General features: G+C 40.1%; 1 protein-coding gene across 1 annotated transcript in view; it reads left to right on the top strand.

Annotated features, from left to right (window-relative positions):
• The first annotated feature begins 6,970 nt into the window (after positions 1-6,970).
• The window catches only part of TRPM6 (transient receptor potential cation channel subfamily M member 6), a 159,473-nt gene continuing 154,075 nt past the window's right edge, over positions 6,971-12,368 (top strand). The window contains exon 1 of the mRNA XM_032866643.1: positions 6,971-7,211. Coding sequence (XP_032722534.1) covers positions 7,203-7,211 — 9 coding nt within the window. The 5' untranslated portion in view covers positions 6,971-7,202. The remainder of the gene's footprint in view (positions 7,212-12,368) is intronic.

Genomic DNA, 12,368 nt, shown 5'->3' with positions numbered 1-12,368 from the left:
CCTTTCTGGAGGGGAAAGTCCTGAGTGAGTGTATTCTGTTCATCAGGTAAAGAGAACTGGGGTCTAGACATTTATTACATAAAATTTCAATCAGTTTTTCTACCCTCATTTGTGCTTAGTGTTTCCTAGTCTAACCATTTTCTCTTTTTTAAAGGAAATGTTTTAATTGAAATATAACATACAAACAGAAAGTACACACACGTGATATATATATCAATGAATTCTTACACAGAGAACACACGTGTGTAAGCACCACCCAGATCAAGACATAAAATAATGAGCACCTCAGATGACTACCTTGTGCATCTTCCCAGCCATTCCCCTCCACCACCAAAGGCAATTAAAATTCTGACTTCTATCCTTCTAGATTAGTTTTTGCCTGTTGTTAAACACACACACACACACACACACCACAGAGAAATAAATGGAATTTCCTTTTGTGTTGGCTTTCTTTACTCAACATTCTGTTTTTAAGATTTTTTAAAAAAGATTTTATTTATTTATTTGAGAGAGAGAGAGAGAGAATGAGAGAGAGTGAGCATGAGAGGGGGAATGTCTGAAGGAGAAGCAGACCCCCTGCCAAGCAGGGATCCGGATGCGGGATTGAATCCTGTGACTCCAGGATCATGACCTGAGCTGAAGGCCATTGCTCAACCAACTGAGCCACCCAAGTGCCCCCATTATGTTACTGAGATTTATCCATATTGTTACATGTAGCTATTGAGAATTTATAATATCCAATGGAGCTATTTAGAATTTTAATATTGAAAGACAACTGAGTTAGGGTCAAAGAAGTATGGTTCTATATTTCAGTTACTGTGTTTTTAAATTTTAACTTTTTGAGGAATAATTGACAATCATGATTATATAATTATATTTAAACTATATAACGTTGTTTTGATATCTGTGTCTATAATAGAGTGATTACCAATATCAAGATAATTAACATATTTGTCACCTGACACAATGTAGATAACTCTTTTTTGTGGTGAGAATGCTTCAGCTCTACCCTCAGCACTTTTAAGTACACAGTATTGTATTATTAACTATAGTCACCACCATGCTGTGAATTAGATCTTCAGAACTTTTTCTTATAACTGAAAATTTGTTCCCTTTGACTTTCCCCTCCCCTATCCCTTGCAACCACCATTCTATTCTCTGTATTTAAGATATCAGTCAAGCAATGTGTCAAATGCTTTATGTATGTGATCTTACATATTCATAACAATCCTTGAGTTAGGTCTTTTATTTCTTCATTCATTCCTTCGTTCGTTCCTCATTCAATTAACAAATAATTTTTACCTATTATATACCAGGCCCTGGTATATGGTGGGTGTTGGGACATCAGCCAAAAGAAAGAGATGTATAACTATGAATAGTTAACCCAAACAGCCAAGAATCTATACTTGCCTGGAGCTTACATTTTATCAGCAAAACATTTGATATATTAGATATGGATAAATGTTGCTGAGAAAAATAAAACAAGGAAGGGGATGTGAGGAGCTGATGATGAAGGAGGGATGTTTATAATTTTTTAATTTTTTTTTTTTTTTTTTTTTGAGGGAGAGAGAGAATCCCAACAGACTCCACACCCAGCGCAGCACTGGACATGGGACTCTATCTTATGACCCTGAGATCATGACCTGAGCTGAAATGAAGAGTCGGACGCTTAACTGGCTGTGCTACCCAGGCGTTCCAGCAGGTTCGCAATTTTAGATAGTGGGTGAAGGAAGATACCACTGATAAAAAGAGCTTTGAGTCCAAGCTTAAAGGAGGTGAGGGAGAAGCCATGCAACTCTCTGGAGGAAGAGCATTATGGGCAGAAGAAAAGGCAAAAGTAAAAGCCTACAAGAGGAAGCTTTTCGGTGTTCTGAAAACAAGGAGGGTGGTGTGGCTAGGAGAGTGTAAGGAGCTATAGTTATGCAGGCTAAGGCTGGGTCAGATCTTGCAGAAAACTAACTGTAAGGACTTTCTTTTTGCCTAAATGAGACATTGGGGTCTTTGATCAGAGAAGGGACATGATTGTATCTACATATTAACAAAGTCATTCTGTTTTATTGAGTGGGGCGAGAGTAAGGGCAGGGGGGCCAGTTATTAGCTATTAGTCTCCCCATTTGGCAGGTGAGGAGAATGAAACTTAGACATGACCCAAGTCATAAACTCAACACAAGCAGAGCTGCACCATCCACATCACCTGGGACCTAGAAAGACAGACTCTCAGGCCCTACCCCAGACCAGCTGAATCCCAGTCTGCATTTTAGGAAGAACCTCAAGTGATTCCCCCTGCACATGAAAGTTTGAAAAGCTTTGGTAAACCTCTAAGAGATGACTGTTGTTGAAGCTCATTGATCAGGGAGGAATACTATGGAAGTGATGTTCTAATGAAATGTTACTTGGTAACAAATAAATAGAGAAGAGAGTGGGATACCAACCAGGAGGAAAGATAATACCACAAAGTGTGGGGCTGAATGGCTGACGTAAGATAATAACCATAGGAATGAAAAACAATTTTTAACAAGGAATGGAGGGAGGTGTTTTTTAAAGAAGGAAAAAGCCCATTAACTTAGGCAATGACCACATATACTAGTGTGTGGGAAGGGACCATGAGAGAGAGAGAGTTAGACAAAACATGGCACTGAATTTTCAAACCTTGGTAAGAGACTAACTGGACCAGTCCTGGAAAAAGAGAAGTAAGAACAGGGATTGTGAAGATGAGGTAAAAGCAAGTTTCAAATTGCTGAACTGAACTTGGTGGTGGTTGCAGATGTCCAGCAGGTAGTCAGGAATCTCTGGACGGAGAAGACGTAGCGTTGAAGTACTAGTTTTGGAGTCATTCTCCTGGAGGTGCCCGTTGAAGCAACAGGAGTGCTTGAGATACTGGGGAAGAATACAGAAGGAAGACTGGCCACATACCTAGGACCTGCACCGCTTATAGAAAGGGTAGGAGACAGAGGAAGAGCAGTCAGAGGGAGGAAGAGAGTGTAACATCTCTAAAACCAAGGGCAGGAAGAGAGTTTCTATTTAGTTATATGCCATGGAGGTTAGGAGAAGTAAAAAAGTTGGAGCTTCGTAAAAGTCAAATCAAGCTGTTGGTCAAAGAATGATTTCACAGGGATGAAAGCCAGAGGCTTATAGAGAGGGTGGATGGTCAGGAAACATAATCTTCACCCTCAGAGATATCTCAGTTACCAGAAAGGTACACAGGATAACCCCATTAGGTAATTATCTGAGAAGATACACTTATTGACAACTGCACATTTATATAGGTCTGATTCATATTAGGTTTTTTTGTAACCCATCAACGTATTATAAAGATATGTATGGTACTGGGATTTGCAAAGCTCTAAATGGAAGTCAAACTTCAGACAAGATATATTTCTCTTTGGCCTTTTCGAAAAACCTGATTAGAATTTTTTTGGTCACATTTTATCTGATCAGTGCACACTTTTACTATGGCTCTCATTGTTTTAGTTGCTGGTTACTTAGTGTAAGAGTTGTGTTTTTGTGTGTTGTTTGTTTATGTGTTCGTTTTAGTTGTCTCTGCTGCTTATCAAGTGTTACTCCACAGTGATTCCATTGTTATGCAGCACTAATGGCTCTGTGAAACAATCAGCCCTGCGTAAATGGACCATCACGTGACCAAGAACTATAGCTTCATGGGGCCAAAGGTCACCCAGTGATGCCAAGTCAAAAGAATGCTTTAAGAGCTGCCCTTGCAGTAAAAATCCCTCATGTCTCACTCATGGGTTACATTCTATCAGAATCATAGTCATCACAGATTTTATTTATGCTAAATAAATATCGGACAGCATTCTATTCGATGGCTTCTTAAAGATTAAATATGCCCACATACATCTTCTTTCAGAAAAGATGTGCCTGAAAATATGAAAAATGTGAATATGAAAAATATGAAAATATTAAAAAGCATGAATATTAAAGTGCTTACAATTCCACTTTTTTCAAAGAAGCCATAAAAGTGTTTATTGTTGTCTCTAGCTCCTTGCGGTGGTGACGGCTCTGGACTGGCTCTTCTTATGCTTATACTTGAAGGGCTGTGTGTGTGTGCAGGTGAACTGCTTGTGGACTCTTGGAGAAGAGATCAGGTAGGCAGCAAGTGTAGTATTTCTTCAGAAATGAAGAAATAAAGGTTTACACTAAATGAGATTAAACAGAAGTTTAATACATATAAAGCTGACACGGTGTTTAATAGGTGCTTGAGAAAGGATGGTGCTTATGCTCCTCCCACATGCTCTCTCCTCCAGAGCATTTGTTGGGGAAGAATTGGATTTGCTTTCTCTCCTGTGGAAGGACTTTGGGACAGGGTGGAAGTTGGTAAACCCACAGAATCTTTCTAGAAAGGGAGCCAAGGCTGTGGGAGAAGGAAAGGTCCCCGCCTCCTGCGGCTGCCCGGTTCCCACAGAGACGGGCGGGTTATCCAGCAGTGGCAGCGTGGATGGGACAATGTGGTTCCTTCCATCAAAGACATTCCCTGCTTGAGTTCAGTTACCAGCTCTAGGCCTTCAGTCCCTGTCCTGGTATTCTGCCTTCCCTGTTTCTTTTGAACCTCGATGGGATTCCTTCTCTCCGCCCAAATGCCAGCTATGCAGAGTTCATTTCTTTGCAACTTCTCTGCGACCAGCACCAGCCCTCCCCGGGGGAGGGTGAGATGGAATCAATCAGGACCCAGGTAGCATGCCCGCATATGCTTACAGCTGGTGTTAGGGTTATTGCCGCCATTGACGAATTCAAGCATGAAAAGAGAGAAATTTGATTTGACAATGTAGAGGTAATGTGGGTTTCAGGCACTTGCATTTTCTTATCGTTTGTGTCTTAATTACCTTGTAACACCGCACATACACACATATATATGGCTATCACTAACTGACTCTGATTCAGTTGACTCTGCACCATGATCGTCTGTTCATTTGTGTTTATTATGCTGTAATGATAGTAACCTTATAACATTTATAATAAAAAACAAAGGTAACGATATTGTATGTTCCTCAAAATAGTTAATATTTTGTTTTACCATAATACGGAGATAATATAATCCTTTCCTGATAATCTCACTCCACCTCTAGAGTCTACTTGACAAGCCCCCACCCCTGGAGACTGTATTTCTTTTCTCCTTCCCCCCCATGCCCCCCTTTTTTTTGAGACTACATATTTTTAAAACTTCTCTGTGGTGGTGGTTCTTGCCCTTTTATGTGCGTGTGTCGTTGACACATTAAGTTAAGCATCTGATGACTCCTAACACCATTTTCCCAGGAAAAAATACATGTAATCATAAATTTTACATACAATTCCAGGTTCAGAGGACCTTTGGTTCCCTTAAAATCTATATTAAGAATCTCAGTTCTGGAAGATTTGGAATTTTTTTTTTTTCATAGGGACAACAGAATAATAATGGCAAATGAGTATTTGGTGCTTACTATGTGCCAGGCACTGTTAAAACAATAAACAAGGAAGATGACTTAAACCTTGCGCATGCATGTGTGTGTGTGTGTGTTGTGTGCACACGCACATAGCATTTTTCTCCAACTTCCAGCTGTTTGTTGTGGCCCAACAAAAGGAAATGAGGGGTAGCAGTAAAGACTTTAAAGTGCTCAGCATTTTAGGCACACTAAGAGTATGTGAGATTTGCTTAGGGAACTTGCTAAATTTCAGAGACAGCAATATATGGGTGCAGAGGGAGAAACTGACTGAATTTATTTGGAATGGTTTGACAGCATTGAAACAGTTCCTGCTTGCTATCTTGGGTGGAGGGAGGGAGGATGTAGGAGGGCGGTCTGGTGATGAAACTGAGTTCCTAAAATGAGCTTGGCAATTCATGGAAAATACCTCAGGAAGGGTGATAAGAACTCTGAGTCATCAATTTACTTCCAAGTCAGCAATCTAAGGGCTATGAGGAAAATGAAGTTTATAGCATAATAAACACAACCCACAGCTAGCTCTGAAGTTCCCTATTCAGCACTATGTTCCTCAGACACTCGACAGGAAATGCATAATCTACTTTGCCCTGTTGGTGGAGTGGAATTCCACCTAAAAGAAACCCTGTGTTTGCAGATACAGTATCAGTCTCCTGATCACAAGATAGCTGCACCGTTTATCTAAATAAACCTCGGCCATTTCTTTCTCAAATCTGGGTGAGATTTCTCTCCCCCACCCCTGCTTCTAGAAGCATTTATGAAGGACTGATCCCATAGTACTGGCTCTTTGAGGCAACCATCTAAAGAAAAAGAACATTCAGTTGATGACATGTGTACGTGTTCACTAGTTCTTCCTCCTCTTTCCGTGCCCCTGGTTTCCAGAAAGGCAAGAAATGGCAGTTCAAAAAGGCACTGAAGTTTTTTGTTGTTGTTGTTGTTGTTTTAAGATTTTATTTATTTGACAGACAGAGATCACAAGTAGGCAGAGAGGCAGGCAGAGAGAGAGGAGGAAGCAGGCTCCCTGCTGAGCAGAGAGCCCGATGTGGGGGCTCGATCCCAGGACCCTGAGATCATGACCCAAGCTGGAGGCAGAGGCTTAACCCACTGAGCCCCCCAGGTGCCCCAGCGCTGAAGTTTTTAGACTCAAGCATAGTGGGGAAGAAAACAAGGCTGAGGGAACCCAGAGACCCTGCCAACGTTTCCGATAAAACTTAGGAATTTTAAGAAAAATGATCTAAATGACCGCCCGTTTTTCAAGGTGGGGCACTGAAATGAAAAGTAAAAACAAGCCTCTTTATACTTCAGTGAAAATAACCACTAACAAAGTTGGCAGAGGTTCTAAATCCATTTTTATTTTATATAACTTAATGCCAAAGTTGAACTCAGTGCTCCGATCAGCTGCTCAGGGCAGCACGCTCAAGTGCAAATGCTTAGTGTTGATGAGGTTCCCTCGGCCTGGGGGAGCTCCAGCAGAGTGATGACGACAGGAGTGTTAATCATTGCCCCAGCCAGGCAATCTTAGTCACAAGTTCCTGCTGAAAGTGAAATCACCCCCTCTGGTTTAAAAACGGCTAAAAACATTTTACTCCGTTCACGTTGCCATTTCTCCCTTTCAGGTTAAGCACATGGAAATTTGTTCAGCAATTCTTTTTACAGCACTATTTCCATTAGTTGCTCCCACAAGCTGGAGTTTATCTGATTGCGCGGTGGATGGAAACTTCAGGATAAAATTCAATGGCCGAAGGCTGAGTGAAGTTTACCCTGGCTGTGGTTATGAAGAGGGTAAGTGAATGAACCTTTTTGTTGCTCTTGTGTTTATTTTCTCTTACACGAGATTTTACACGCCATAAAATGCAAAAGGCATACTCTTGCAATTACAGTTAACCATTGAGATTTGCTTGATGACTGTTTTTAAGTGATCACAGGCCAAAACCAAGAAATTAAAACACACAATTAAGCATGCATGCCAAACAAAATTGCTTCAGTTTCCTCTTGACAAAAATATTTTTATTAATTAAACAGCCTGTTTAGTTAATTGAACTGTTAGCAAAATGTCTTTCTGCATTGATGGAAGGTTGAACTGTTCAGTAAACAGATTTCTTCAAGGCCTAGAACAGTCCTGGGTGCATAGCAGATTTTGTGGAAATAGCTAATGATTATTTCTCTCTCTCTCTCTCTCTCTCTTTTTTTACTCTGCACTACATTAATGGGTTATAAAAGGTATTTTCCAGTCATTTGCATAAAATCTTATGTACTTGATACATCAGTGATGAATGAAAAAGGAAGTAGAAAATAAGGCTTGTACTTAAAAATAATTTCACATCTTTCGCACTATGATTCAAACTATGATTCTGTTTTTGAGAACACTTCTGAGTGTTCAAAAATTACTGCAATTACACATGTTTTACAACATTGCCTGTCATTGTGAAAAGCTGGAAACAACCAGATAAATGTTCACAAACAGGATGGTGACTAAATACACTGGAATACTATGTAATCATAAAAAGAATGAAGAGAATCTGTATTTATTAACATGAAACCAGCGCAGATTGTATTGCTAAGTTAAAAAAAGCAAGTTTCTAAAAAATAAGGCATTAGTAAGTATAGCATATTTTCTCCTCCTCCTTCTTCTTTTTTTTTTCTTCTTCTTCTTGTTTTTTGTAAAAACAAGTACCACTATCTATGTATACAAGTCTGTAGTAATATTCACCAAACCATTTACAGTGGCTACTTTTGGGGCACTGAATACAAAAGTTTTCTATCTATTCTTAGTCATTAGAATGCAAGTAGTAGGGATATTGTTGTATTTAGTGCTAAAACCTCAGTGTATATAAATAATTGTGTCTGGTACATATAGGCGTGCAATAAATAGTGTTGAATGAATGAAGAGATTTCTATAATATTTCAGTTGTTGAGACCTGACATGGATAATTTGTAAGGAAATAAATTCACAAAATACCTTAATTTTTAAGTATAAAAAGTGATTTAGAACAACTTCCAAAGCCTCTAATACTTCTGTCCCACTTTTTGCAATACTTTCCCTCCTTTTCCTAGTTAATTTTGGTTCAAAGGAAAAGAAAATGTTGTAGTGCCTATGCTCACCTAAGAGCTTCTGCTGAGGCTTACTTTGGGTTTGATGTCTGCCCTCAGAAATCTGCATCTCACATCCCAGATTGCTGTTTATCTTCTTATGCACATGCCATCCTTCCAATTTGATTACAAACCCTGAAGATACAGACCCTGTCTGACGGTCTTTTCTGTCCTCTATACTTAGCACAGGGCCACCCTAATAGTAGGGGAATAGTTTTGTTTCTGGGTATTCTTTCCAGAAACATCTGTGAGGTTCTTAGAGGTGGAGAACTACTGGAATCCCTCCTCATAAGCCAAGCATTGCATACAATAGGGCCCCGGTGTGTGTGTGTGTGTGTGTGTGTGTGTGTGTGTGTGTGTGTATGTGTGTTGAATGAATCACTGGGGCTTGATTCTGGCACGTAATCTCTGCATACACAGGTGATGAGATTTGGTTTTGAGGGGGTGGAAGAGGCTGTATCAGTTTGGCATTGTTTCCATTGCCAATAACAGAACACCTGACTAAACTGGCAGAAGCAGAAGAGAAAGGGAATTTATTGGTGCCCATGGCAGTTTGTTAGTGCAGCTGGCTTTAGATATGGCTACCCACTGTGCCTCAAAATAACATCTCTGTCTCTCTCTTACTCTGTTCTCAGGCAGACTTTCTCTTTGAGCTTGTAAAATGGCTGCCCAAATCTCTTCAAACCATATTCTTTTGATTGCAATCCAGCGGAAAACATGTCTTTTGTTTCAGCAGTCCTACCTGGAAAATGGAATCAGGACACTCAGTAAACCAACACTGAGTGTACCCAGGAGACTTCCCATGCACTGGTTTCATGAGCTTCAAGGGCGAGGAGGAAAGCCTCAAGCAGGCCAGGTGGACTGAGGGGACAGCTGGATCCCAGAGGAAAAGTCAAGGCTGTTGCCATTGGAAAGGGGAATGGATGCCTGATAGTTGAATGGCAAAGGTCAAATGTTAAGGAAGATGACTATATATCATTGTTTTCTTTTCCATTCTCCCTAAATATATACAAATATGAGTAAGTAACAGATTCAAGAACCGATCAACTCTAGCTCTGTAAAGATGCGCATATCGGCACTAACTGTTACAAAGGTGGCAGATGGAAAGATGGAGGGAGGGGCTATCTGAATTGACTAAAGCCAGAATCGCAGTGTAGAGCAATGACTCTCAAATTTGTTCCATACCGAAATTATCTGGGGATCGTTCTGATGCTCATACCACTCTTTATAACCATTATCAGAATATCTAGTGTCAGGACCCAAGCTTCAGTACTTTCAAGCTCCCAAGTAAACCGTACTGTAGCCAAGTTTGAGAACCAGTGGCTAAGAGAGATGGTTTTAGAGGTACCAGAAGGTGTGCTTTGAAGGTAGTAGATCCTCAATAAATAATCAGATAATGGGATTTACAGGCAGAAAAGAACACGACTGAGCACAGCAGGGGCTATTTGTGAACTGGTTACGGTGTGTAGACATCACATTCATTTCTCAACATATATTTCTCCCCTCATAGTCAGGATTAAGAAATATATGCCTTTATTTACAGTGAGGAACTAGAGGTTCAAACAGCTAAAACTTGTCAAAAGGCTAACCAATGAGTAAAATAGGTCCATTGGGCCCCAAATTGCATATTCTCTTGCAACGCTCCACAGACATGGGTTTAAAGGTGAAGGCAGATGTTGGATGTAGCAACTAAATTTATCTGACTGAAGAATTGAATATATGAAGGCAGTCCTGGAAAATTGAGAAAGGTGACATTATCTGCAACATGGATTGGCAACCTAGGGCCCATGGGCCAAATCCAGTCCACAACTGTCTTCATAAACCAAATCTTCTGGGGACACAGCCATGCGCACTGTTGACATATTGTCTACAGCTGCTTTTGTGCTATGCTCGCAGAGCTGAGGGTCCTAACAGATAGCATATGGCTTGCAGAGCCTAATGCATTTACTGCCTAGCACTTTGTAGAAAAAGTCTGCTGACCTGTGGCCTAGAGTTTACATTTTTGTGTGATCAGCAGTTCTGGGAAGGGATGAGATTGCCATTATCCATTCAGGACTGATAATAACTCTTAGTGTTGTATGAGTAGGATTCTCCAAGCACCCACTCATTCATTCAATCAGTTAACATTTCCTTTCTTGAGCGTTTACAAAGTGTCAAGCACTCGGAACTCATAGTCTATGAGGCAGATAAAACAGCTGAAATACAGTGCAATAATTTCTACAGTGAAAAATAGGATACTGAGGTATGATAACTTTTCTCTCTGTGTCTAGGCTACATGAGGACAGGCTTTGGTTCTGTTTTACTTACATTGTGCACTCAGCTTCTAGCAGAGTGCCCAGCACGCAGCAGTAGGGGATCCGTAAGCATTTGATGAATGAACTAATGAATGAATCAGTTAATACGATCGAGGTAACCAAAGGATGCTAGGAGAACATACATAACCCAAACTCTGAGAGGATGAGGTCAGGTTATGAAGCTGAAGTAGAAAAAGTAAAGGGGGGTTGGGGAGCAGCAAAGAGAGCAAAGTGGTAGGAGATCAGTGGTCTCACCTTGGCCGTCCACTGCAAAGTCTACCACTCTAAGACTGGATGGAATGAGAGCTGTGAGCCTGAGTAGTATTTGGTGGGAGATTTGATGTGACAAGTGAAATAGACAACTCTGTCTGGTTTTGACTCAAATACCTCCAGAAGCTTCCTGCTGTGTACAGGATAAGATCAAGTCCTCCAGAACTTGTTTGCTGCTAATTTAGTTTTATTGCCCTTACTTTCTTATGTCATTTCCCAGTGTCTAGTTTGATGCTTTCTGATTGCGTTTCATTTGGTCTTAACCGTGCTTTGTAGAAAGATATGCTTCCCTCTTAGGATATCTCTTCCTCTCTTTCTAGTCTATACTGCTCATCCTATAAGGCCCAACACAACTATGGCGCTTCAGGCAGATTTTCTTCCCACCCACCCTGAGCATCGCTGACACCTCGCTCGTGCATCTGTGGATTCCATCACACATCGACACCCACGACTCATTCTCACATTTAGTAATCAGGACTGCCTTGGGCTGCTTCGTGCCATTTCATGGGCTAACGCTTTGCAGGAAGGTTCCCAGAAAGAGGGAGCAGGAGAGGTTTCCCTCATACTCTCTTAGTATCCAGAACAATATGTATATAATATTTGAGTAGACACTTAAATACTTATTGAAAAAATACACGAATGAGTCAGATGATAAAAAGTCATGAGGTTGGAAATGCTGCCAAAAAAGGGAACTCAGAGAATGGAAAATAATTAGAGGAGATGCTAATAAGATAAGTATTTGTAATTAGAGGTATTCGCAAAAAGTATAGGTTTTAAGGGCAAATATTTAAGTTTATTTAAAAAAATTTTTGGTAGAAATCCAGATGTGGAGAAATGAGTTAATTGACTTTTCAGTTTAGGGCAATTAACCATCATTGATCTGTGTAAGGTACTGCACTTCTTTTTTATGTATTCATTTGTTTATTTACATACGTATTTGTTTTCCTTACTGTCCTCTTTACCTATTGCCATTCCCCTTCACTGCCACAGGAATGGCTCTAATGTGATTGATGTGTATCCTCTTTTTGTGTCTGTTTATGAAAACTTCCTTTTATTTGTTTTTTTAACATGTATTTAAAACATTTATATATGGGGTGATATGTTACAAATCTCAATCTGCTTCTTACCTTTTGAATGAAGCATTAGGTGTTGAAGATCTATACATATTGCTGTAGTTAGACCTATTGTTTCTGTTGCTACATCATACTTCATGAAGTGAATTTTACACCTCCAATGATGGAAACCAGCACTGCCTCCAACTTCTGTTACTACACATTATGATGAA

This window comes from Lontra canadensis, unplaced genomic scaffold (genome assembly GCF_010015895.1).
Source record: "Lontra canadensis isolate GAN:19392208 unplaced genomic scaffold, GSC_riverotter_1.0 scaffold31, whole genome shotgun sequence".
NCBI lineage: Eukaryota > Metazoa > Chordata > Mammalia > Carnivora > Mustelidae > Lontra > Lontra canadensis.
Note: the sequence above shows the minus strand (reverse complement) of the source record. Positions and strands in the feature narration are given on the sequence as shown.